Below are 24,111 nucleotides of genomic sequence, written 5' to 3'. Positions count from 1 at the left end.
ACCTTTCTGAAACATAACACAATCTTTCTCTGAAATCTTACTATCACATACCAGATGCTTTTGTCTGTGCTTGCATCTTATAAATTAATTTGCTTTGGGAGAAAGTATAAATTTTTTACATATCATAAAAATAAAACTAAAGCAGTTCAGATAATTTTATCAATTCAGCTGCACACAAGGGGAAAAGCTAAATGTTTTTAAGGTCTTATTCAAACCAAGATAATGTTGTAAAGTGTAAATTATTCTACTATGAACCAAAATTTTTCCTGTTCAAGTTATTAAAGATAAGTATGATTAAATTGCAGCAGCTCAAATCTTAAGTAAGCCACCCTGAGGAAACAATCCTGAAGATCTCCACAAGCACCACCTGGCTTCTAGGTTAACCTGAAAACTATGGACAGTCTTAAACCCTTAGTACTTAAGACATTAAAACTAAAATCAATCGTATCACAGTTTGAATGAAAAATGGCTACATTCATAATATACTTCCTTATAACAGAGGCATGTTCATGCAGCTTGGTCAAGCTTCTATCACTGGAAGAATGCCTGGGAAACTCTTAAATTCATATTTTACTTTATTTATAAAGTTTAGAAGCATGACTATGTTAGACTTCATGTGACAGAATACTGCAGAGAAGTTTAGACAAGAAAGCTGGCCCTGCCTTTGAGAGAAGTTTCGTCCTGAGAACTAATGCACTAAAAATGACATTGCCATTGCATGTGCTGTCTTCCTCCAGATTCTCCACATGAAATTTATTCAATTTATAGATGATTGTTTCCCACCTAAGTTCCAACTATTTCAACTCAATATATCATTTAAAAGTCAAATAAGATATTTCCAGCTTGTTCACTGTCATTGAAAACATGCCTCACTCTACTTCCTTGCCCAAGATGTATTGCTTCCTGCGCTATGTCAATGGGCCGTGAATATTTCAATAAATGAGGTCAGGGCAAAGCATGCAAATAACTGGAAGCTGAGCATGTGTCAAGGGCCTTTTTTAAACTGACATGCTACTTTTGTGAGCAGCAAATATGCATTTCTAGATGAGGGATTTAGCACATCTCTGTGCCATGTTTCTTTTTAAAATTGGAATTCCAGACAGTAACCTCCCTGGGGCAGAGAGTTCACTTGCTCTTGGGCTGCGCAATGCTGGCACAATGGAGGGCCCAAATTAGAGCATTTTTAATAGCTGTTTGTTTTGAAACAATGGCCATGGGTGGTTGGAAATTAATTTATTAAAAGTTATAGATTTATTATTTGTTTCAGTTTGTAGTAAAGATACCTTCAGGCACTTCATTATTTAAAAGTTCCAACAATTATGTATAAATTCAAATAAAAATTAAAACCAACCCATCTAAATGAAAAGTAACTAAGCAACCAGAACAAGAAAGAAAAGACAAAGAAACAATTATCCAGTGCATTTTACACATCATGCAGTTCTCCAACGTATGAAAAAGCAGAAAGGCCCAGGAGCTTGCAGTGCAGCTAACACAGTCGCACAATCTCAGAGAGAATGTTTGTTCAGCACTGGGAGAAAGCTGTATGTAGTATACTTAAAATAAGAAATATCTTCTTTTTATTTTCAGCATATCTTTGAATAAACTAAAACTGCCATAGCAAGTCATGAAACTGAAATGAAAACCTCCTCCATTTTAATGTAATATTTTGACAATTTCTTGGCCTTTGTCCTCTATCTTCCCAATTGTAAGATATTCTTTACTTAATGAAATTAAATTCAAATTACTCTATGGCAGAACTAGTGGATTCTGGTAGGGTGTGTAAAAAAGAAATGGGGAAGCAGTGAACTAGAGTATGAGGAACAAAGCTTCCAAAATATGGGCCTTTCTCAAGGCTGAATAGATTTTTTTCCAACTGTTATTACTGGCTTTGCCTTACCCCTTCAGCCATCCCAGACAAGAAGGGCTGATGCCCTTTCCATTGAAATCCAGACAGATTTACTCTTTATCTGCATGAGGAGCAGCATTGTGCTCACCAACGTACCAACACAATCAGTACACAGAGCAAACAACAGTAAATTGCAGTCAAGGTGTTTTTTTCTTCAAGGAAAAGATCATTCATTTCAGTAGGTAAAGAATCTGAAAAGATGGAAAATGTTTAGTACTGTATTAACAGTATCTTTGTTTACACACTGTTTAGTGAAGCTCTTGACTTTGATTAATCAGTATGATAAATTCATTATGTTCATCAGGATAACTTCCAGCTAGACAAAGTACCTCAAATATGCATGGTCTGAAATTTAACTGGTATCTGTTATTGTAAGGACTTAACCGCTAAGATGATTTTTTTGTGGTGTTAAAAAAAAATCCAGAAAAGATGCTGAAGTATCAAAACATACATTATAAAACCAAGAGCCCTGCTGGGCACCTTTTGTTAGCAACCTTTTGTTGTGATTTTATTGACAATTTAATCTACCCTTTATTTAGGCGTTGCTTTTTCTAATGTCACAATTATAGACAGACAACATGCAATTATTTGAAATAAAAATACAGCCACAATATTATCACTATGTTATCCAGCCTAAAAAAGATATTTTAAAGTTGAATGTCTTGATTAAGATAGCTGTCAGCAAATTATTTTAATTTTACAATGCTACTGACTTTTTTAAAATAGAAAAGCAAGTAAGAAACAAAAGAAATGCTCGTTACATCTAAATGGAGGTTTTATACAAGGACTAATTAATCATATGTACATTCATATTTATAGTCATGTTAAGCACATCCTGAAACATTAGTTTTAATTAAGTTTTCATTTTTATTGAAATGGCTCTATTCTGATAGTGGCCATGGGGCATAAGAATCTGGAGGGGACAGAATGGGATAGGGGATGAAGTCTGGCAGCATTTAAATAGTAATTTCCTGCTCCAAGTCCAGTCTTTCCAAAAGACAGAGTCGCATCATTTTTCTGTTACCTCTAAATAACTGAATTTGGATGTAACAAGCTATTTTTTTCCTTCTTTTTAAGCATCAACAGATAGAAAGTAACTCAGCATCAGTGAAGCCATATTCTAGTCCTGTGCAACACTTTGGATGTCAAGCTGTGATTTCACTGGTAGCATTGTTAGCCTGTTGGTGTTGTTTGCCTGTTTGCACCAGCAGAAGAGGGTGATAAGGTGGAGAGAATTTTGCTAAATTCTATTTTCAAAATTCTGTTGACATCCAAGCCACAGCCGAATTCATGTCATCAAGGACTATCAGGAAATCAAGAGGAATAAAACTTTTTTAATCAGATACTTAATGGATGACAACTGTTATATCCTGAAACCAGTGGAAGACTTATAACTGATCCAACGTGTCCCCAGGGAGAGCGTTCTCAGTCCCCACTGTTAAACAATCCCATTAATGTCAGTGAAACAGTTTCACTGTGTTAGTGCTTCCAGTTACACACGAAATCCACAGGTTCTAAAAACAGGTAGTTTCCAAACTGATTTTCACTGGGCACAAATTGGTTTCAGATCACTTCTTCACGTGGATCTGAAAGCCAAAGAACATTTGATATGATCAGCATTTCTTGCAGTCTTTGCCATGATAAAAAGAAGTTTGTAGTTTGGGCTTTCCAGTCCAGAATGTGCAAATACTCAATATTTACGGGAAATGTGGGAATATGAGAAAGATGATGAGTCAGGAGTTCAGCTAAGTACATCAGCAAATTCTAAGGCACAAATTTAAACATGCCATTATGGAGAAATACAGTTTAAAAAAGTACTCCAGCATTCCAGGAAGGGAAATAATTTAATTGCTTTAATCATCACATTTATTTTACAAAACTGAATTGAATTTTGGAATCCAGCCATGATGCAGTCTATGAACTTCGGCTGTGAACAAGAGCAACTATTTTTCTGATCTCCATTAACTCTGTGGGCTTTCAGAATGCACATCTTGCACAAAACCACTGGCTGAGGCTGCATCTTCTCCATGCAGCATGTCTTTCTGTGATGGATACTTTAGAGCTTCCCCAAAGAGACCTGAGTCCAAGTCGACTAGACCACATTTTGGGCTATGATTTTACCAGACCTCTGCGCACTGAAGCAAGGATGCAAGACAATGAATTTCTACCTTGACCATCTGAAATGTATCCTTCTGGTGTATGAATAATAGTCCACAGTGTGCATGCTGATCTAATTGCAATACTTGGAACTTCTGTCTTGGGGTGGCTGTTATAATTATACAATTATATATTCAACTTTCAGCATTTTTTTTCTGCCTACATGATCACATAATGCATATTATCTGACAGCTATACTCATCCTATTTTTAGAGTGGACCTAGAATGAGGCCTAGGCTAGCTGTGAACACTAAAGATAGAAAAAGATGGTTTTGCTAATAACAAATGGATTTATACTGTGGAAGAGGAAGGAAGGGAAAGCGCTTAGGCAGAAAGAGGGCACTGACAGAACAAGCAGCCACATCAGTAATTCTGCTCTTCTCCCAGAAAATCTTCCACAGGGTCTGAGTGGAGGCAGAGGTGTCTCCTACTCAGCAAAAACTCTTGGAAAGTGGAGAGAAGGTGCTAAAAGAGGACTTGCTGCAACATCCCTTCTACACTGGCCCTGTGCCTGAACTGAGGATTGCATCTGCCTATTTCAAAGAAAAGAACTTTTGAAACCTGCTAAGGAAAATCTTCATCAAAGAATTAGAGCTTTCCAGTTTTGGGCATAGAATGTGATTTTGTGAAAGTACTTTCATTTTGAAGGACCATTATTACTGAAACATTGCAGACACTGCACTTTAAGAAGTTTTATTAAAGCTACACATTGGATAAAATATTTTTAGTAACTGTTCATGATATACCTCTTGCTCACTAACAGGGATAGAATAAAACATGCTTTTTAAAATTGGAGAAGATGGGTTGCCATATCCATCCAATTACAAGGACTATACTTAGTGATCTAGGATTATGTAGGAATAAAACCAGCCTCTCTTTCTAACAGGTTATCAGCTTTTGAATTGCAAGTAGATACCAAATATAACTCAACAAGTTTAAACGGGCTGAGGAACTGAAAAGATATGCTGTAAAATACGTATGTACTACAGAAGTTCAAATAATTTGAAGCCAAATCAAAGGTGAAACTCGAGTCTGTGGGCCCAATCCTGAACCCCACTGTAGCTAATGAATTATCCTTTTCTCTCTTCAATAGAACTATCTTTCAGCCAGATATCTCTATGCATCCTTTTTTACCACCCAGGACACGAAATGCTTCCACACTAGAACTTCCCAGGGGAATGGTGTTTGTGCAGGGGTGTTAGGAGCTCCCTCCCTCACCTCTACTGCTGTCTCGAGTGTGTGGGTGTGTGTGGATGTGGACACGTGTGAGAGGAAAGCTGCCATGCTACACTCATTCTCCCTCTCTGCCAACCCTTCTCTTATTCATGCAAATACACATAAGAAACAACATATGTTTTTGTTTGATCTGTAGGAGTCTCCATCAGAAAAAAATTAATAGGATGGGACCACTTTATGCAACTTGAACAAGACAAATAAAAAACCTAATCTTCATGCTACAGTGATCTCACAATGATAGTATTTTTTTTCAACCTGAGATCTCAAAGCTCCCTAAGCTTGACTTTTTCTGCCTTGAATGCTTTTCCTTCTGAGAAGAAAAGTGAGATGAGGAATGATTTGTCTCACCATTCTTTCTATCGCAAATAGAGTGGGGGAAATCCATGATAGAGCCCTTCCAAATATGGACTGGCATGGGCAACATACAAATTTCTTCTTTGATAGGTGAGACAGATGGGAGACTTTCACACGCACTCCCTCACATATGGATATGTTCCCTCTGCTCATATATAAGTGATGTCATGCAAAGCATCTACCTCTCTTGCAGTGCATTACTAGTCCCTGAATAACACACTCCATGTGGCCACATGGGTGGTCCACAGACTGACTGTGCTTCCCAGATATGTTCTGCCAGGGATTGGAGTTATTGCTTTTACTGGAAATCAGTGGGGAGGCAGAAGCATCTTAGAGGAGGACTGAGTAACGTTTCCAGCTGAAAACGAGCATTTATTGGAGAGAGCAGATTGATGGGAGAACCCTGAATCACTGACACTGTGGTCTTCATGCACTGAGGAGTCAGGGGAAGGCATCAGAGAATGAGGTCCCAAAAATGGGTCTGACTCGTGGCTGTCAAGCTTGAACCATTCTGGTGAGACTTGACCACTGTTACTTTTCTATACTAGACAGTGTAAAAGCACTCTGCTATCAAAATGGAAAAATATTCCTTAGGACATGAACCAGAGAGTTTGTACAGGATCAGACTTAGGTTTGAACAAAAAACTCTTGTATTAATATTTTAGATAATACAATATTTTCAGATAATATAGTATTGGATGGTTAAAAATAAGTAGAAACCTTAAACTACTATTTGTACGAAAGAAAGTCCAGTGGCCTGGATTATGATGATTTATTTTCAACATTTTTTCACATTAATTAATTGTAATCTTACAGCATAGTTTACCAATAATACCCAGCACAGAAATTAAATGAATGCTACCAAAAACATTTTAGTCATCTCTTGACAAATGGTAATCATGTGTTACTTCTTGACTGTCAGACTAACTGAAACAATTACTATTCATGGACAGTTTCATCCTCTCAGAATATATTTAACAATGTCTGCCCAGATTAGTAGTCAGATTACTCAGTGAATATTTTGTATTGAGTCAAAAAGGAAATAGTAAGGAATTTATTTATTGTCTTGCTTATTCAGATTCCAAATTGAAGTTATTCACTTTGGTTATAGCATGAGAATAAAAGATTTACTAGAAGCAATAATATTGCCAAGTAATTTTATGTTCTTTATATTTATACTACTTATAATATCTATAATATTTACACTATTTACACTATTTACCAGGAGATCTGCCTCTCCTTCTAGGTGATTCCAGATTTCAGTTCAGTAGTCAGTATCTTATCCCAAGATAAATTATTTAAATATGAAAGATTGAATGGATGAACTTAAAAACCTCCAAAATAGGGAGAGAATAATGTATGTATATCTATATGCATATGTATTGTATATATAATTATGTTGTTGTTTCATGCAGTTGTATTTGTGGGACTGCATCACAAAAACCGTTACTGAAACTTAATGAAAGACTTGTTTTGTTTGGGTTAATATATAATTTAGGTTGACAAAGCTATAATGTTTAAATAGTTTTTCTCAGTGCAGCCTATAATGCAAAGAATGGATGTTTTAAGAAGCTGTCTTTTGAAACAAATGTGTGAACTACATTCATATATGTGAAAAGAACGTACTTGTTCAGTATGCATTTATCATCTTGACTATGAAAGCATAGCATATGGAAATACAACTTATCAAACCAAACACTCAAATAGGTGTATAATAGAAAATCTCTTAAAGACACTATGGTTTATTTCTGTGTGCGAGACATAGCTATCTATCTCATAAGGAGGCTTCCTCTACTTCCAGGGCACAAAATATTGTCCAATTAAGAATCCTACAGATACCCATGTTTAATACAATCCTCTATAAATATAACATATGTACATGAATTAGTACTCTGCAGCAATTCTGAACAATTAATTTGAATAAAAGCTTTTAAATGAATATTACTAACTTGCCAAATCAAAGTACTGTGATTACTAACATACATTTCTGAGCATGTGTAGCTTTGGTTTTTATTAAGGAAAGCTAGAGAGAGCTTATGGAAATACATACTAAAAGAAGATTATTTAGTTTGCAAAGTCAAATACAGCAAACATAGGGAATCACAAATTTACAATTCTCCATATTACTTTATTTCTTCTCCATGCTGGTATGTGCTTTGTATTATTTCAGACAAGAGTCCCATGTCAAAGACACATTATTGCACCAATGAAGACTGATCATTGTGCACATGTGCAATGAATGTCTACCCAGGGACACCACGGAAATGGATTTCAGTCTGCTACTTGCATATTCAAATGTTCAGCTTGTATATATTATTCTGTCACACTGCCTGCAATCAATATTCAGCTGCACAATTCACTGTTATTGCTACACTCTCCTATTTTGATAATCTCCCTTTGAATATAAATTTTCTCTTCCCTAGTTACACAGACCTCAGCAGCTCTTTTCCTCTCTTCCAGTATGTGGTATGTTGACCCTGCCTGGATGCCAGGCGCCCACCAAAGCTGCTCTATCACTCCCTTCCTCAGCTGGACAGGGGAGAGAAAATATAACGAAAAGCTCGTGGGTTGAGATAAGGACAGGGAGAGGTCACTCACCATTTACCGTCATGGCAAAACAGACTCAACTTGGGGAAATTAGTTTAATTTATTACCAATCAAATCAGAGTAGGATAATGAGAAATAAAACCAGGTCTTAAAACACCTTTCCTTCACCCCTCCCTTCTTCCTGGGGTTAACTTCACTCCTGATTTTCTCTACCTCCTCCCTCTGAGTGGCACAGCAGGACGGGGATGGGGGTTGCAGTCAGTCCATCACACGTTGTCTCTGCCCCTCCTTCCTCCTCAGGGGAGGACTCCTCACACTCTGCCCCTGCTCCAGCGTGGGGTCCCTCCCAAGGGAGACAGTCCTCCACCAACTTCTCCAACATGGGTCCTTCCCACGGGCTGCAGTTCTTCACGAACTGCTCCAGCGTGGGTCCCTTACACTGGGTGCAGTCCTTCAGGAGCAGACTGCTCCAGCATGGGGTCCTCCATGAGCTGCAGGCGGATATCTGCTCCGGCACCTGGAGGCCTGGAGCACCTCCTCCCCCTCCCTCTTTACTGATCTTGGTGTCTGCATAGTCATTCCTCTCACATATTCTCACTCCTCTCTCCAGCTGCAATTGCTGCTTTTTTTTTTTCCCCTTCTTAAACCTGTTCATCACAGAGGTGTTACCACCATCACTGATTGCCTGGCCAGTGCCGGATCCATCTTGGAGCCGGCTGGCATTGGCTCTATCAGACATAGACGAAGCTTCTAGCAGCTTCTCACAGAAGCCACCCCTGTAGCCCCCCTGCTACCAAAACCTTGCCACACAAACCCATTACACAGTAATCTCGTTTCTTTTTGTTGGTGTTCTCTTTTTCCCTATAGCTAAAAGTTCGCGTGAAGAACTCTTTGTCTTGCTCATTATAATCCTCCCCCATCCTCTGTTAGGAAAATTTTGAGGACAATTAATACTGGAACAGTTTGTCAAGAGAGACTATTTGGGTCTTGCCTCTATTAACCAAAGTGCACACACAGCCCAGAGATGTTCTGGTGATTTTATTCTGACAGCTATGCTCAATTCTTCACAGGATGTGGCTGGCCACTGCGGAAGACATTGTAATGAGGAGATAGTGATTTCAGGCGCAAACTAGGCAGAGGTTAACCACAGGCCTTGGTGGCAGAGACCTGTACGTTAATACGGGCGACAACTATATCACCTATGTGCATACTGCTGCATTAGTGGGCACTGCCTTTATCAATGCCACCTCTATGTACTGCTTGTGAGAGCTCGCTCCTGTGCAGATGTGTAAGAGCATAACGCTCTCGGTAAACCTCGGGGTACTGTCTAGAAAGCTCAATATTGCACAGGTTTGTTCACTTGGAAAAATACTATAAATACTATAAAAACAGATATCCCATGACCAATTACTAAATTAGTTTTAAGTATTTTCTCATGAACTGTCTTAACATTATTCTCTTCCACTTGTAGTTCATTTCTAATGTATTTCTTTGTCTTTCTTCTGTCTTAACAAGTCATTTCCTTACAAAAACTCCTTATAAAAAGAGACCTTTAGTATAGGTTGGACTTACTCTGTGTTCCAGGGAAATAAAAAATTATTTGCAGAATAACCAGTCTTCTCACACTGTACTTCTGCTTCCTCTAATACCCAACATTAAAAATAAGTACTGTTCTATACTGCCCTATTTATTTAACTTATCACTAGGTGCTGCTATTGGCTTGTCATCAGTCTTGTCCAAAATCTTTATTTGGCTGAATTTAATAACCTTTTTTTCTTGTTGCCTCTTTCAAATGCCAATCGTCTCATGTAATAGATAATTTGTCTCTTCTAAAACAGCCAAATTATCAACATAGCCAAAAATATAAATCAGCCTATTTCCATTCGCACTTGTAACTTTGTAATAGTGATAGTAACTACAGAGCATTTGAGACAGTTGTCTCTCTACTGCAGCCTCATCTGACTGCCAGACGGTGCAGATATTTAAGTCCCTGTGGGTATCTATCTTTCGTAACCCACAAACATGTCTGCACCATCCCAGCGATTCCACCAATGCACCACCATAAAAGAAAAGTAGAAAGCACTTCAATGAACTTCTTAGTGATGGGCTGGACAAAAGCAAATAGCAGATGGACATTTTTGAGCTAGCTGAGCTGTTTGTGGAAGAATTATATTGTGAAGACATTCAAAAGGCAGCCAGAATCCTAGGAGCAACCAACAACCAGTTGCTGACAATGTTTCCAGGGAATGATTTAAAACAGGAGATGATAAGCTAAATCAAAACCTTTGCTAATTGGTTGCATTGGAGAGCTGAACACATTTCCAAATGAGAAACAGAAAGCAGTCACATGATCAACTGTTATAAACAAGTGGATGGTGCCTTCATCCCCATGACAATCCATCTGTCTTTGGTACGTTTATAGACATTTTCTAATTTTACAAAGTAAACCTGAAAATAAAAATGACGTTAACAGAAAAACGAGTACAGTGTGTATCTAAAATTTTTGTTTCATCCACCACTTTAAACTGTGCATCACATATCTAGTATTTGGAATAATTAAAATACAGTGCACTGTATTACACTATCTCTGCTAAACAGGTGTGCCACTAGGAAATGTCCTGAATAAATGGATTTTGGCATACCAATATCTGTGTAGGACATACGATTGAGGATGCTTCATTTAGGACATTTCAGAAATGAGGCTGCTCACATCACACTGCTTAAGCAACAACAAATTAAATGCAACTACCCCACATTATTATACATAACATTATCAATACTTTAACTCCCCTCTCTATTTTTCCTACTTATTATGGGAAAAAGAAGTCTACTTTTACTGATGTCTAACGTGCACTATTTAAATAATGTCTCTACAGAATGCAGACTGTTGCCCAGGGCTATTTTATTTCACTGCTTAAAGCTAAAAATAAAAGCATTTATGTCACCCTTTAGGTTTTGAAATCCCCATTAAGCATACTTTTTAGTATGAGAATCATGCATGAAAAGAGCCATTATTTTTTACTTTCTCTCCATTTTAAACTTTTGGTAGGATTTGTTAATGTGAATATTATTTGAAAGAAAATATGGATTTATAACATTTCAGACTGCAAGAAGTCAAAACATCTCTCTCAACAATATTTAAGTACTTTTAACAGCAGTTATTTGTTCTCCCTGTCTGGCATGTAGATTTGAAATCTCCCTATCATGTCACTTTGCTTTTAACCCTTTTTTCCATTCTTCCAGTCTTTCTGTGTAATTAAGTTTTTTCTTGACTCTTAATTAATCTCCTTTCCAGTCTTTCAGACCAGGTTATTCTTCAGACAAGGGTAAAAAAAAATCAATTATGTTCTAGACTGAGCTTTTTGCTGACTTAACATAATGACACTGTAATCATTGCTAACCCACTTGTTACCTATCTGAGCATTTTTTAATTCATCTGCTTTACCTTTTTGCCCACCCTGGCACACTGAGACAGAATCTTCCTCTACATGTCCCGTAGCAATGACAAGGAGCTGTTTGAGTCCCCACCCACTCCGCTCTGTAACTCAACCTTTTCAATCATGTTATTTTTTTCACCTAGCTAAGATCCCTCTTCCATGCTAGCATTTGTCAAATTATTCACTTCATCTTTAAATTCTGTCATGTCACTAATATATATGATGTATACAAATAATGAATACTACTAACATTAAATTAATGTGACTCCCCTGTCTAATCAATGTAGCAGAAAATTATTATTTTATTTATACCTTTCATTACACATTTCTGAGATGATTCCTAAATGTTCAGCACACTCCATGGAGCTTACTAGTTTTCTTAATTGCCCTCAGTAAAGAACTTTGTCAAAAACCTTTTGAAAGTCCAAATAAATTAGATCAAGCATTTCTTCCTTATCCATTATTTTGATGGCATGTTCAAAGAGTTCTAACAGATCAGAGAAGGTTTTTTTTCAGCAAAGCTACCCTGGCTTCTTTTAGCAAAATTTAATCTAGAGTTTTGGTCATAATTCTCTTATTGATGACATATTCAATCCATTTAGCTACTACTGAACTCAGATTTACAGGCCAGTAGGATAATTCTAGTTTGTTGAAAAAAAGCAACAAAACCAAAACAATAGCCAAATTTTAAAATTCTGTTTTTCAATAGGCAATTAAGTGCTAATAAAATTTGCATCAGCTTAGCCCCTTCAGTTCTTATAAACCTTGTTTGTAGCCAGTCAGCCATCTGATTTTGTTTGCTTTTTAGACTTTAAATTTCTCTTATTATTCCCTTTAATTGCCTCAATTTAACATAATATCTCATTTTTACTACTTTAAAAGTATAGATATTTCATTGCATTTTCTGTAGGAGAATCCATGCAAATAAATCTTTCAACTTCTCTGTAACAATTCCTTCTAAATCTACTCTTTAAAATACAGCAGGTCTGCTGATACTTTCATGAGGTTTTCTGTTTCTGATGTAGCTGAAAAAAAACTTTGCAGTTTCTTTCATCTTCAGCTATAAAGTCTTCAGACTGCCTCATAGACTAAACATTTTCCATCTTCCATTTTTCCTGCCACATTTTGTTTTCTGTTTTCAGTTACAATTTACCTGGAAGAGGCTACATTTGGGGTCAAATAAACACATCCCTTGCAATTTTTCCCACTGATTTTTAAATATTTTTCTTAATAACCTGAGGCTGACTCACCATTTGAAATCCCATTCATGTGTTAATTCAAAGAATTACTATAATTAATTTCAAGGTCACAGAAGGACACTCATATATCTACTTACCTTAGTTACAAGGCCTGACAATGGGACATCTAAATATTATCACATATAGCAAAAGTTTTGCAACTCAGTTATAAACAGCATCAAAGATATAATAAAAGAAACAGTATAAATCAATTTTAAAATTCTATTTTTACATCAGCTATTTAGATTATGAATTAATCACTCATGTGCAGCTTTTGTAATGTTTAATTTTTGTTAGTTTCATTTTTTTCCAACTGTATATTCTGTTTATATCTCTTCCTGCCACAGACAATCAGAAGCTATATTTTTGGATGTTCTCTAAAAGGTTCATTTACGATAATTTGATTTTACTATTTTCCTACCAGAATAAAATGATCCTAATGTTTCCTTTCTTCCAGAAAGCTCTGGCAGACTTTCCCCAGTCTGGGTAGGGTTTGTCCTGAAGCATCATATCAGTGACCTACAGGGAAAGAAGAAATAATACACAGTTAAACTGGTGTCACAAAAGAAAGTACTAACAAGGACTTCATGAACACTTTCTTTTACGTATGACATGCCTGCTTTGGTTCTGATAATTTTAATAGTTAGACAGTAGAAAAATAGTATCTCTAGTGTTACTTGCAATCAAGATAAAGTATATTAGCCCACATATTCTGCCCCTAGAAGTGCATGCAGCTCCTTGAGAAACAAGGAAACCTGTGGAGATCCAAAGATAAGAAAAGAGGAACTAGTCTAAAAGTTACAGCGACCTACAGTACAAAAGCTACGTTCCCCTATGGCTACAAAGCTTTCCGGTCCAGCCTGGGAGAAGGGACCCACTTCCCTGAGAGCAGCAGCAGCAGAATTTCCACTCTTGGAATCAGAACTACATCCAGAGAGTGCCTGTGAATTAAGCACTATAGGCCATTTATAATCTCCTCTTGCTTCCTGGTATCAGTAAGAAAAGCACACTTGGGACTAGAGACACAAAAATCCCTTAAAACTTGCAAGAAATTTAAAAAGTATGAAATATTTATTCTCATTTTCATAATTCCTATCTAAAGAGACCATCTGTTTCTCTGTCCAGAGACTCATATGCATGCACTACTTCTGGGTGGAACACAAAAGTATTAAAAATGACTTTCAGCTAAATGAGGGAGGTGAATACCCCTCAGGCGCTTGCACCTTTGGGAAGCTGTGTTTTCATATCCATTTACTTCAAGTTAACTGTACTAAAAAGCACCAAAAGTTACATTACAGTAAACTCATCAATTCCATTGTGCAAAAGATCCAGAAGAGTGGAAAACCTACCCATATGTAAAGATTAAGAAATAATTGAACAGATAAAGGAAATAAGGGTGAGCACCTGCTTCACAATACAGAAAAGTAAAACAAATTCTTACTATCTGTCATTGGTATCAGTACACAGTGGAAAATTACTGTTTTGATTAGTATGAAAATAACTCTTAATAAGATTTCAAAAGGAAGTAACTTCAAACTGAAGTCAAGATTTCTTGGTTTTATTTTCCACTACAATTATTTTGATAAAAAAGAGCTTTTAAAATCCAGTTTACCACCCAGAGTGCGAGCTACCACTTTCAATCAACAACATTAAGAGTGTATATCAAAAAGAACACGTGGCCCATGATTAAATTAAAACTACATATAAATTACATTCAACTTCTACATTGTGGTTCCATGTCCATTTGGGGTTAAAAGTGCTCAACGTATTAGCCTGAAGGGCTGGGTCCAAAGGATAACAAATATGTTAAATAAATAGACAAACACATTCCAGGATTTTATTGTTCCATTAAGCCTAGCCTGAAGAAAGAACAGGTTATAACCCGAAATAACATCTTTACTAATTGTTTTATGTAGGTAAATCTTTTCTCAGATCAGCATGCTATGACACTTTTTTGTAAGATCTCTATTATCTAAAGAAATATTTAAAAAAATATTTAATGCTGAGCAAGACCTCTGTAAAGATTTAATCCACTACTTTAGTAATAACTTTTTCTTTTAGGAAGAGTCTACATAGTAATGAGTATTTGCAAAGAAGAACAGGTATTTCAAGAGGTTTTATTCAATTTTCAGAATATTTTCTCCAGACACTTTCTGGGAAATACTTATTATATTTGGTAGAAGGGTGCAATCTGCTGCTCTATGACCAATTATTAGAGTGGCATGTTTCATAAGAATGACATTCAAGGAGGAGACATTTTCTGAGGAAAATGGCAAGACGAGGCAGGAAATGTTCTTTCTGATATCAGACAGTTGGTCTTTCATTTCTCAGCTTTGGCATTTATTTAAAGTCATATCACCAGATCAATGTCAGGTCGGTTGCAGCTAAATTGGCTGACGCAGAGACAGTCATTAAAGGGATGCATTCCATAAAGAGAAATCCAATTACCTTTTGCATTAGAGAAATCAAATTCATTTTCTGGTTTGGTCAAGGACAATCACTGTGGAAAACAGCTCACAGGAGAAAAGCACTCAACACTGTCAGAGTGCAAATAAGTTTTGGATAGGAACATCAAAACTCCATTGCTGCTGTTAGAATGATGTTTTTAGAAAAAGAGAAACATACAAATTTTAATTTAATTTGCATGAGTTAATATTAAGAGATGCGTGAGTGTGTATTTTTTTTCTCTTTCTTTGTATGTCACAATGCAATTATGGGCCAGCAAACAATTCTCTCTTTTTCACTGGACTATATTTGAAAACACTACGGATACTTAAGAATAAAAAATAATTGATCACTTCAGTAACTCTATGTATGCATGCATCCTACATAATCAAGATAAAACAGGGAAAGCCACTTACAAAGTAATTAAGTAATGTATTTTTTTTCTTGAACTAAGAGATGTGATATAATCAATTAATTACACTGCTTCAATTCAGAAAGGAATGGCCCCTATTTATAATGACTGTACAGTCTTTCATTTTATTTAGTGTCTCGTGAGAGAAATGGTTACACTGCATTAAAGTGCACAAACAAAACTGCGTAATACACACTGTCTGAATTTTTAAGTTACACACATGCCACAGCAAAATATTTTCATAAAAAATTAGTATGCCTTGTATATATTACAGAATCTTAAATTTCACTTTGCTAAATAAAAATATGACTTTATTGACTTCATATTATTCACTTCCCATTAACTATGAAGACAACTTACAATGCTTTTAAAAAGGAATATTACTATCATTAAATTAATAGTAAAATGTTACAATTCACCATTTTTGTTACAGAAAATTAAATTGTTCCTTTAGAGCTGATATACTATGACAATTTGAAAAATTATGTCATATCATATAGAAGAAAGAATCCAGGATTCAAAGTCATGTTCAGAGCAAGCAACTTACATAAACAAGTGCAGAAAGCAAAATTATGAAAACTCAAAACCCCCCAACAAAACAGTAAGATACCTGAGACATACTAAGTAGAACAGTAAGACACCTTAAGGGCCATTTACTCCTTACGTGTAGTTGCTCTTTGAGTGCATTGCTCAGGATGCTCAGCACATATTTTAGATCTCTCCTCCCTAGACAGTCATGTCAAACGATGCTATGTTGTAAGTCACAGGATCCCTCCCAGCAGAGGCAACATCTGCAGCAGGAGTTTCAGGTAAGCCTAACTATCTTTTCAATTAATAAGCTAACTGCAAGTGAAACTTTCTTTAAAAAAAGGAAGAAAATGACCTAATACTTTGGTCATGCCTTCAAAGTATCTTCCAAATTCTTCACTAGTAGGAACTACGCTGTCATCTTCAGAGTGCAAACTGATCATTCCTGGAAAACTAATGTGGCATGGGCTGCTGGCCAAGCTGTTTTCATCTGCCAAATTGCATTTTAGAAACCTAGAAGTACAAAAGTACATCAAATAGTTTCATAGTAGTGCTTCTCCACAGATGAAACTGCAGAAACTGTATCTTGAAAGAGAAATGGACTCTGGACAAGCTCTCTAGGATGCCATGTATTCCATGCTGTAACATTCATTAAGTAGAGACCAACCCTTAGTGGAGGATTTTCATTGCTTTACTCACATGTGGATAAACCATCAAAGCAAGGTAAGAGCAGCCCTCCAGAATTTAACAGAATGTAGAGGAAGCCAAGATCCACAAGAAAAGCCTGGAAATACAAACCAAATGGTGAACTCTGAAATCTTTTTTATCATTTTGATAAAGCAATGAGCAGTAAAAGGTCTAACGGACAGTAGGACTCCAACATCTTATATCAGTAAAGAAGTTGTTCATATACAACTACTCATCCAGGAGGACAAGACATCATGGTGCTATTGCTGAAAAATGGAGCAGCCTGAATAATTCTGCATTTGGCAAAATACATATTTCTACCACTGTCAAGTACATGATTCAAGTATTGTGTTATTTTTTTCTATTTTTATCATTTTACAGTCTCAAAATATCTAATTTTAAATCATAAGCCTCTTCATAAGTAGCACTAAATTAATTTAATTTGAAACTCAGCCTTTAAATAGTTCATAAGTAGCACTTTTCCACTCTCCCTGAACTGTTTACACGAGAAATGTTATTTTCAGTCCTGCAACTGAGGAATTTAATTGATGAGTATCATAAATTCTAAAAGTGTTCAGAAATTGTATGGATGCCATAGTGTCAGGGCATCTTTTGGTATCTTTTGCAAAGACTCAACACTCTTCTTCTAGAGAGTGGGGCTAAATCAGGTTAAAGTAATTATGTTTTCTAAAATCAGAGTGTGAAGTCAATGAGAGCTAATGGACACCGCTGAGTGCAAACACTCCCTTTCCTTTGCTGTTATGTGCTTTTAGGTACGAGCTATATATAGGTGTCCCACTAACTACACATCAATTCTTTATCATATCTCAGTCTTCAAGTACTATACTACATCATGGTAATCATATACCAAACCAGGGCAACATTTAGTATTCAGTCATTAAAAGCTTCTATCCATCATTTTTGTCTTCATCTTGAGATATTTAAAAACTGCAGAGCTGTTCACTTGATGTACAAAAGTAACCTATATGGAAAATGCTTTTATGCTTCTTTCATCTGGATGTTAGGTAGAAAACTGCCTTCGGTGGATCATACTTCAACACTTCTATGGCTTACACAATGATAACATGAAATGCCTCCTTTAATTATGAAATTGCTTTGGCAGCTGAGCAGAAGTGTCGAAAACTTTGTTACACACCCTTCAGAAATAACTGTTATTTTAATCCACTCTGCTGCATTTTGGAATATACAAAAAGTGTAAATGTTCAAAAACAAATGTAACAAATATTTGCACTTAGGCTTACTGATCTATAAGGGGGATGATATTTTTCAAACTAAATATTAAGTCAGCTGGAAACACACTGCTAGATTTTAAAGTAGTTTTGTCTGCTTTCTACATTTTCAAACATTCCTAATATAGTTTCATTCCTATCCTGAAAACAATCAAGCTGGTGTTAGGTTATTTCTCCTTCAATTTAATTGTAAGAAATTCTTTTTACATTTGCATTTTCAAAGCAATAGCAATCACAGAGACAAAATATGGCCCCTTCAATCTACTCTTTAATTGTTTTCTCATTTTAATCAGAGCCAGCACATTGTTCTGGTCTTACCAACACATATGTTTTAACAATAGGTAAGTCCTGAAAACCAACATTAATTTGCTTCAACAATTCAGTGATCAATATGAATGATAAATAATAATATCGTTCACTTCTGTTGCTTCCGCAACAGCCCCCAGTATTATTTTGTGTGTTCGCACAATTCCCACCAATAAAATGTTTCCAGAGCATTGCTCTTACAAGCTATTATTCTCCTGATCCAAAGCATTTGCAGATGTGCACTGCCTTACATCTGAATTTCTCCCCAAAACCAGTTACAGAGCTTCTTTTGTACAAACACTGAGGGGGCTTATATTAATTATTGCCATCTTCATTGATCCATGCAAATGTATTTCTTCACCCACTGAGGAAGCAGAAAGCCTCTTTTTTTTTAGCCAGCAGATGTTGATTTGTTTTTTTAATATTATCATAGCAATTTCTGCCATAGTCACAATCCATGCAGGGATAACAACTCAACAACAAGACAACAACTAAAAATATACACACTTTAGGCTCAACTTTAGAAAAGTTGCCCCTGCCAGCACTTCCTTTCACTTTCCAAATTGAGTTAGGACAGAATGCTCCATAAAGCCAACATCTAGCCCACAATCAATTTGTGGTGAAACACTTCTTTAGATATCAAAAGGTGAGTTAGGGAGAAATCCGGTCTACAATTATTTCGGGTCTATTCAAGTTATTCTGGAAATTATACTTTGTATTTCAATACTAGCAGAAATAATTCCTGATTTTTTTTTTTTTTAAATCTAAAACAAACAAAAAATAATAATAATTTTCTTTTAACTGGAAATTCCTTGACACTTCATAAATATAAATAACTGTTTAGGAACAATTGTACAACTGAAGTAGGGCTTCTGCAAAAAAATTCTAAGCTGCACCATCTCATTTCCTACCACGTTTCAAGTCCCTACTGTGCACACAAATCACAGTATATATGCAACAAAATATACTGGCTGCCATGTGGTCAGCACTTGCTGTTTATATAACCATTAACACCATGATTCAGAAGACTTTTTTTTCTTTCTTTACTGGTTCCTTATTGGTGTTACAAATGCAGAAGCAGAGGTCTGGGTAATGTCACGTATTACAGACAAAGTGCAAGACATAAAGCCACACCATGATTTTTATTTAATGCATTCAACTCAGTTCCGTCTTAGGCTGACACAGCAGGAGAGCTTGCTTTACTCATTTAGGGAGCTTGGTGGTTTTGGTAAAAGGCCAGCAGTAGAAGTCGTGCCATGTTTGGTGCATGTATGCCATACGCAACTAGACCGATGTAGATTCTTTTTATAGTCATTGAAAAGAAAAAGGCATTTCTAGGGTACAATTAATTTCAAAATAGGTTCTGTTGTAAAGATGTACCTATTTCTCTTCATTCTAAACCAGGACCTGCTCAGATGTTCGCACGCTGACACTGGAAGTCTGGTAACATGAATCCCAACCTAGTTTCCTACATTTCTTAGTGTTTCTCATCAAAGTGTCACTAACTCAGTTAATGAAATACATGATGGTCCATAAGGGATGCAGGTTCGTCATAAGCAAAAGGCTATATTCACACATCCTACGCCTAAAAATTAGGCTTTTGCCCTCAGCAGGCTGATTCTGACAAACAAACGTATAGAATCCAAGCTCCTTGGGCAGGTCCTGGAGAGGAGTATGCACAGCCAAAGGACTGCAGAGCATGGATGAGTCATTTCACAACAGAGGGATCCAATCCAGTGAGCAGAGTCAGTCAATGTAATTACCAGATACAGAGGTACTTGACTAGATGCTTGACTCAGGTTTCCACAAGATTTGTTTCTGTATTTTTGAGATTAAAAATGCAGAGCTCCCTAGGTAACAATGCCATAGATGCATTGTTTTACCTTTGACCAGTAGACTATTGATTAAAGCAATCAAATGGGAGTGCCCATTTTTACTCTCGGTCTCCCAGTTCTTTAAATTTAACCAGTGTTACAGGCTTTATCCATTGACTTTAATGCAAAAGGCACACTAAGTGCCCAGGCTAAGAATGAGCCTCCAGGATCCCCCATCTCTTGTAGCTACAGAATCAGACTCTTTTGCAATTGATCCTTTGTTTCAGCCGATGAATCTTGTACACCTAGCTACAAAGCAAAGCACTGAAGAAAGAACTGAGCCAGCATGTGGTTAGCATATAGGTAGCCTCCGCTACCTTGATGGAAAGGACAGAAGGTTCAAAATGTGATCATGCTGAAAGGGAATTTTTATGCAAAATGCAAGTGGTAGTTTTTAAGTTAGGGTAGGATCCATAATATCTTGGAATATTGCAGGAATGCAAGCATTTCCCCATATACTTTCGAACTACAGCAATGTACACATTACAGGCTCCCAGCTGTACAGTCACATCACATAAACGCAGGAGTCCTTGTTTTAACATATATGAAACTATACACCAAATGGTGGCATGTAGTAATTAAGGTGTGATTCATTCTCAGGGACTGTCTTAACCTAAGCAAAATTTTTATATCTGAATGTGCCTGCAAGTCATAGACCACAAGTTCAATTGACCGATCTCATAAAGGACACAGAGCTCAGAAAGGTCACTATCAGCAGCAATGAAAAACTGGGAAAAAATCTGGATTGATTTGGCTTAGCTACAACATAGATGCTGAGCTGTTTAGGCTAGATTTCCAACAGTTCTGGATATAACCACAAGGAATACTTACGTCTTTAAAGACAGTTTGTGGTGTTGACCCTGCCTGGATGCCAGGTGCCCACCAAGGCCACTCTATCACTCCCCTCCTCAGCTGGACAGGGGAGAGAAAATATAATGAAAGGCTCATGGGTTGAGACAAGGACAGGAAGACATAATTCACCAATTACCATCATGGGCAAAACAGACTCGACTTGGGGAAATTGGTTTAATCTACAAATCAAATCAGATTAGGGTAATGAGAAAGAAAACCAAATCTTAATACACCTTCCCCTCACCCTTCCCTTCTTCCTGGGGTTAACTTCACTCCTGATTTTCTGGTCCTCGTCCCTGCCAGTGGCACAGGGGGACAGGGAATGGGGGTTGCAGTCAGTGCATGTTGTTGTCTCTGCTGCTCCTTCCTCCCTCAGGGGGAAGACTCCTCACACTCTTCCCCTGCTCCAGAGTGGGGTCCCTCCCACGGGAGACAGTCCATCAACTTCTCTAACATGAGTCCTTCCCACAGGCTGCAGTTCTTCACAAACTGTTCCAGCGTGGGTCCTTTACACCAGATGCAGTCCTTCAGGAGCAGACTGCTCCAGTGTGGGTCCCCCATGGGGTCACAAGTCCTGCCAGCAAACCTGCTCCAGCGTGGGCTCCTCTCTCCATGGGGCCACAGGTCCTGCCAGGAGCCTGCTCCAGCGCAGGCTTCCCATGGGGTCACAGCCTCCTTCGGGCACATCCCCCTGCTCCGGCGTGGGGTCCTCCCTGGGCTGCAGGTGGAGATCTGCTCCACAGCTAACCTCCATGGGCTGCAGGGGCACAGCCCGCCTCACCATGGTCTTCAGCACGGGCTGCAGTGGAATCTCTGCTCCAGTGTCTGGAGCACCTCCTCCCCCTCCTTCTTCACTGACCTTGGTGTCTGCAGAGTCATTTCTCTCACATATGCTCTCTCCTCTCTTCAGCTGAAGTTGTGCAGGATTTTTTTGCCCCCCCCTTCTTAAATATGTTATCCCAGAGGCACTACCACCATCGCTGATGGGCTCGGCCTTGGCCAGCAGCAGGTCTGTCTTGGAGCCAGCTGGCATTGGTTCTGTCGGAAGGAAACTTCTAGCAGCTTCTCACAGAAGCCACCCCTGCAGCCCCCCTGCTGCTAAAACCTTGCCACGCAAACCCGTTACACAGTTCTTCTGGACTTTGCAAACAGGAAGCTTACCACAGTATCTGCTGTGGCGCATGCTACCAGCCTAAGTGTGTATTTAAAGTCACATGTCAATTCCCAAGACACAAAGGAGTCTCATGTAAGACATGTTCACAAGACAAAGGTTTCTACTGATCAAATTTAATTTCAGGCCTATCTTCTTTCAACACCTCCTTCTAACTACTTTCTCGGTAAGACTTGCCATGTATTCATGTGCTATAACAGACACATACCAGCTTTCCGAATGGGCCATTAACTATTACTCTTGGGCAGCAGCATCATTTGTATTTGTATCATAATACCCTCAGAGACTCACAGTTAGACTTGTGAACTGTCAATGCAAATTCTGTGTAGTCTGTGTTTTGATGTGTCAGAAGGTCACCATTTGCTGTTCTGACAATTGTAGTTTTGAAGTTCTTGCTCTGCAGAAAAAAGTTGGTGTCAACCAACATATACTCCACTTGGTGCCTTTTCACCTGCCTTTCGCTTTCCCACTAATACTTTTTAATGATATTTGGTGAGCTAATGGATTAGAGAAGCCCAACAAATGTATAGGCACACTTGCAGTGAGGAAATAGTGTTAGGGTGATTCTATGGCAGGTGAGGGAGTGAAAGAAGAAGAAACATTTGTGACAACAATTTGTAACAATGTCTAATTACTAATTAATAATTTGGGGGGCCTGCTGTTCCCTTCTCTATTTAACTTCCACTTAGTGACTGTTGAGGAAGTATTTTCTTGTGGAGAAGGCTGAGTGAATGTGAGATACAATGGGTGTGTTTTGCCACTTGATTGTTGGGAATTATTTTCACTTGAAAAAAACTTGAAAAAAACCACAATGTGTTCTCGATCAACAGCGCAAGTTAGCTAGAGTAAATATCATCAGCATAAGCACATCTTTCAAAAACCTCTGTTGGTGTCTACATCATGCAGAACCTGGTAAAAATGAAGCTCTGATGTTTGCACTCTGCCTTTCACCACTCCCTCACATCCAGGCACATAAGCCACAGAACCCTCTGAACACTGGGAGGTCCCCAGTGACATGCGGGAGGCACACAGGCCACTCTGTTGAGACATCCACCTGCTTCCTCTTGCCAGAAAGAAGAGCCTAATTAAATGAAAATCCATCTCCATGCTGCTGACACCGTGCTGCTTTCCCAGTTGATTCAGAGCTGTGATGAACTGACAGCTCCAAGTGGTTTCAATCCATTTCACTTCTTTATGGTGACTGGCACAGAGAAGCTGTAGCTTCAAAATAAGTAAATGGGAACTTGAAACTTCCTTTACATGGCCTTTCCTGTTCTGCACTCATAGCAAACACAGCTACTATATGATTGTATTTTCACTCTAAGTAGAGAATGAGAACAATTCTGCACAAAACAAGTTTCTCAGTTTCTAGAAATACTAACTTGAAAATGAGAACTGTCAACAGAAAACAAACTGCAAAAATTCATGAAGTACTTCTGAAAAAACTTCCCATGGCTCTACAATATTTTCTTCATCATACTACAGGGGATTATACCACTAAAAGAATTTTCTGCTCAGCTCCTGGTCCTTTGCCAGATTTATAGCCAACATCATTAATTTTTTTTAATTAGCCTTTTATATTGAAGCTACAACCACATTAAGAACATAATCCATCAACAATTTAGAAATCCTTCTATTTGTCCACATTTCCTGGGCAATTCTATACTTGAGGTGCAAGCATGGTCACAGTTTCGTCCAATCCCCTTTAAAA

The 24,111-nt window shown here is 37.6% G+C and overlaps 1 protein-coding gene across 1 annotated transcript in view; it reads right to left on the bottom strand.

Annotated features, from left to right (window-relative positions):
- TMEM117 (transmembrane protein 117) overlaps positions 1 to 24,111 on the bottom strand; it is a 225,310-nt gene that overhangs the window by 63,753 nt on the left and 137,446 nt on the right. The window contains 1 exon segment of the mRNA XM_075727575.1: positions 13,297 to 13,394. Coding sequence (XP_075583690.1) covers positions 13,297 to 13,394 — 98 coding nt within the window.

Source organism: Pelecanus crispus, chromosome 1 (genome assembly GCF_030463565.1).
Source record: "Pelecanus crispus isolate bPelCri1 chromosome 1, bPelCri1.pri, whole genome shotgun sequence".
NCBI classification, from domain to species: Eukaryota; Metazoa; Chordata; class Aves; order Pelecaniformes; family Pelecanidae; genus Pelecanus; species Pelecanus crispus.
Note: the sequence above shows the minus strand (reverse complement) of the source record. Positions and strands in the feature narration are given on the sequence as shown.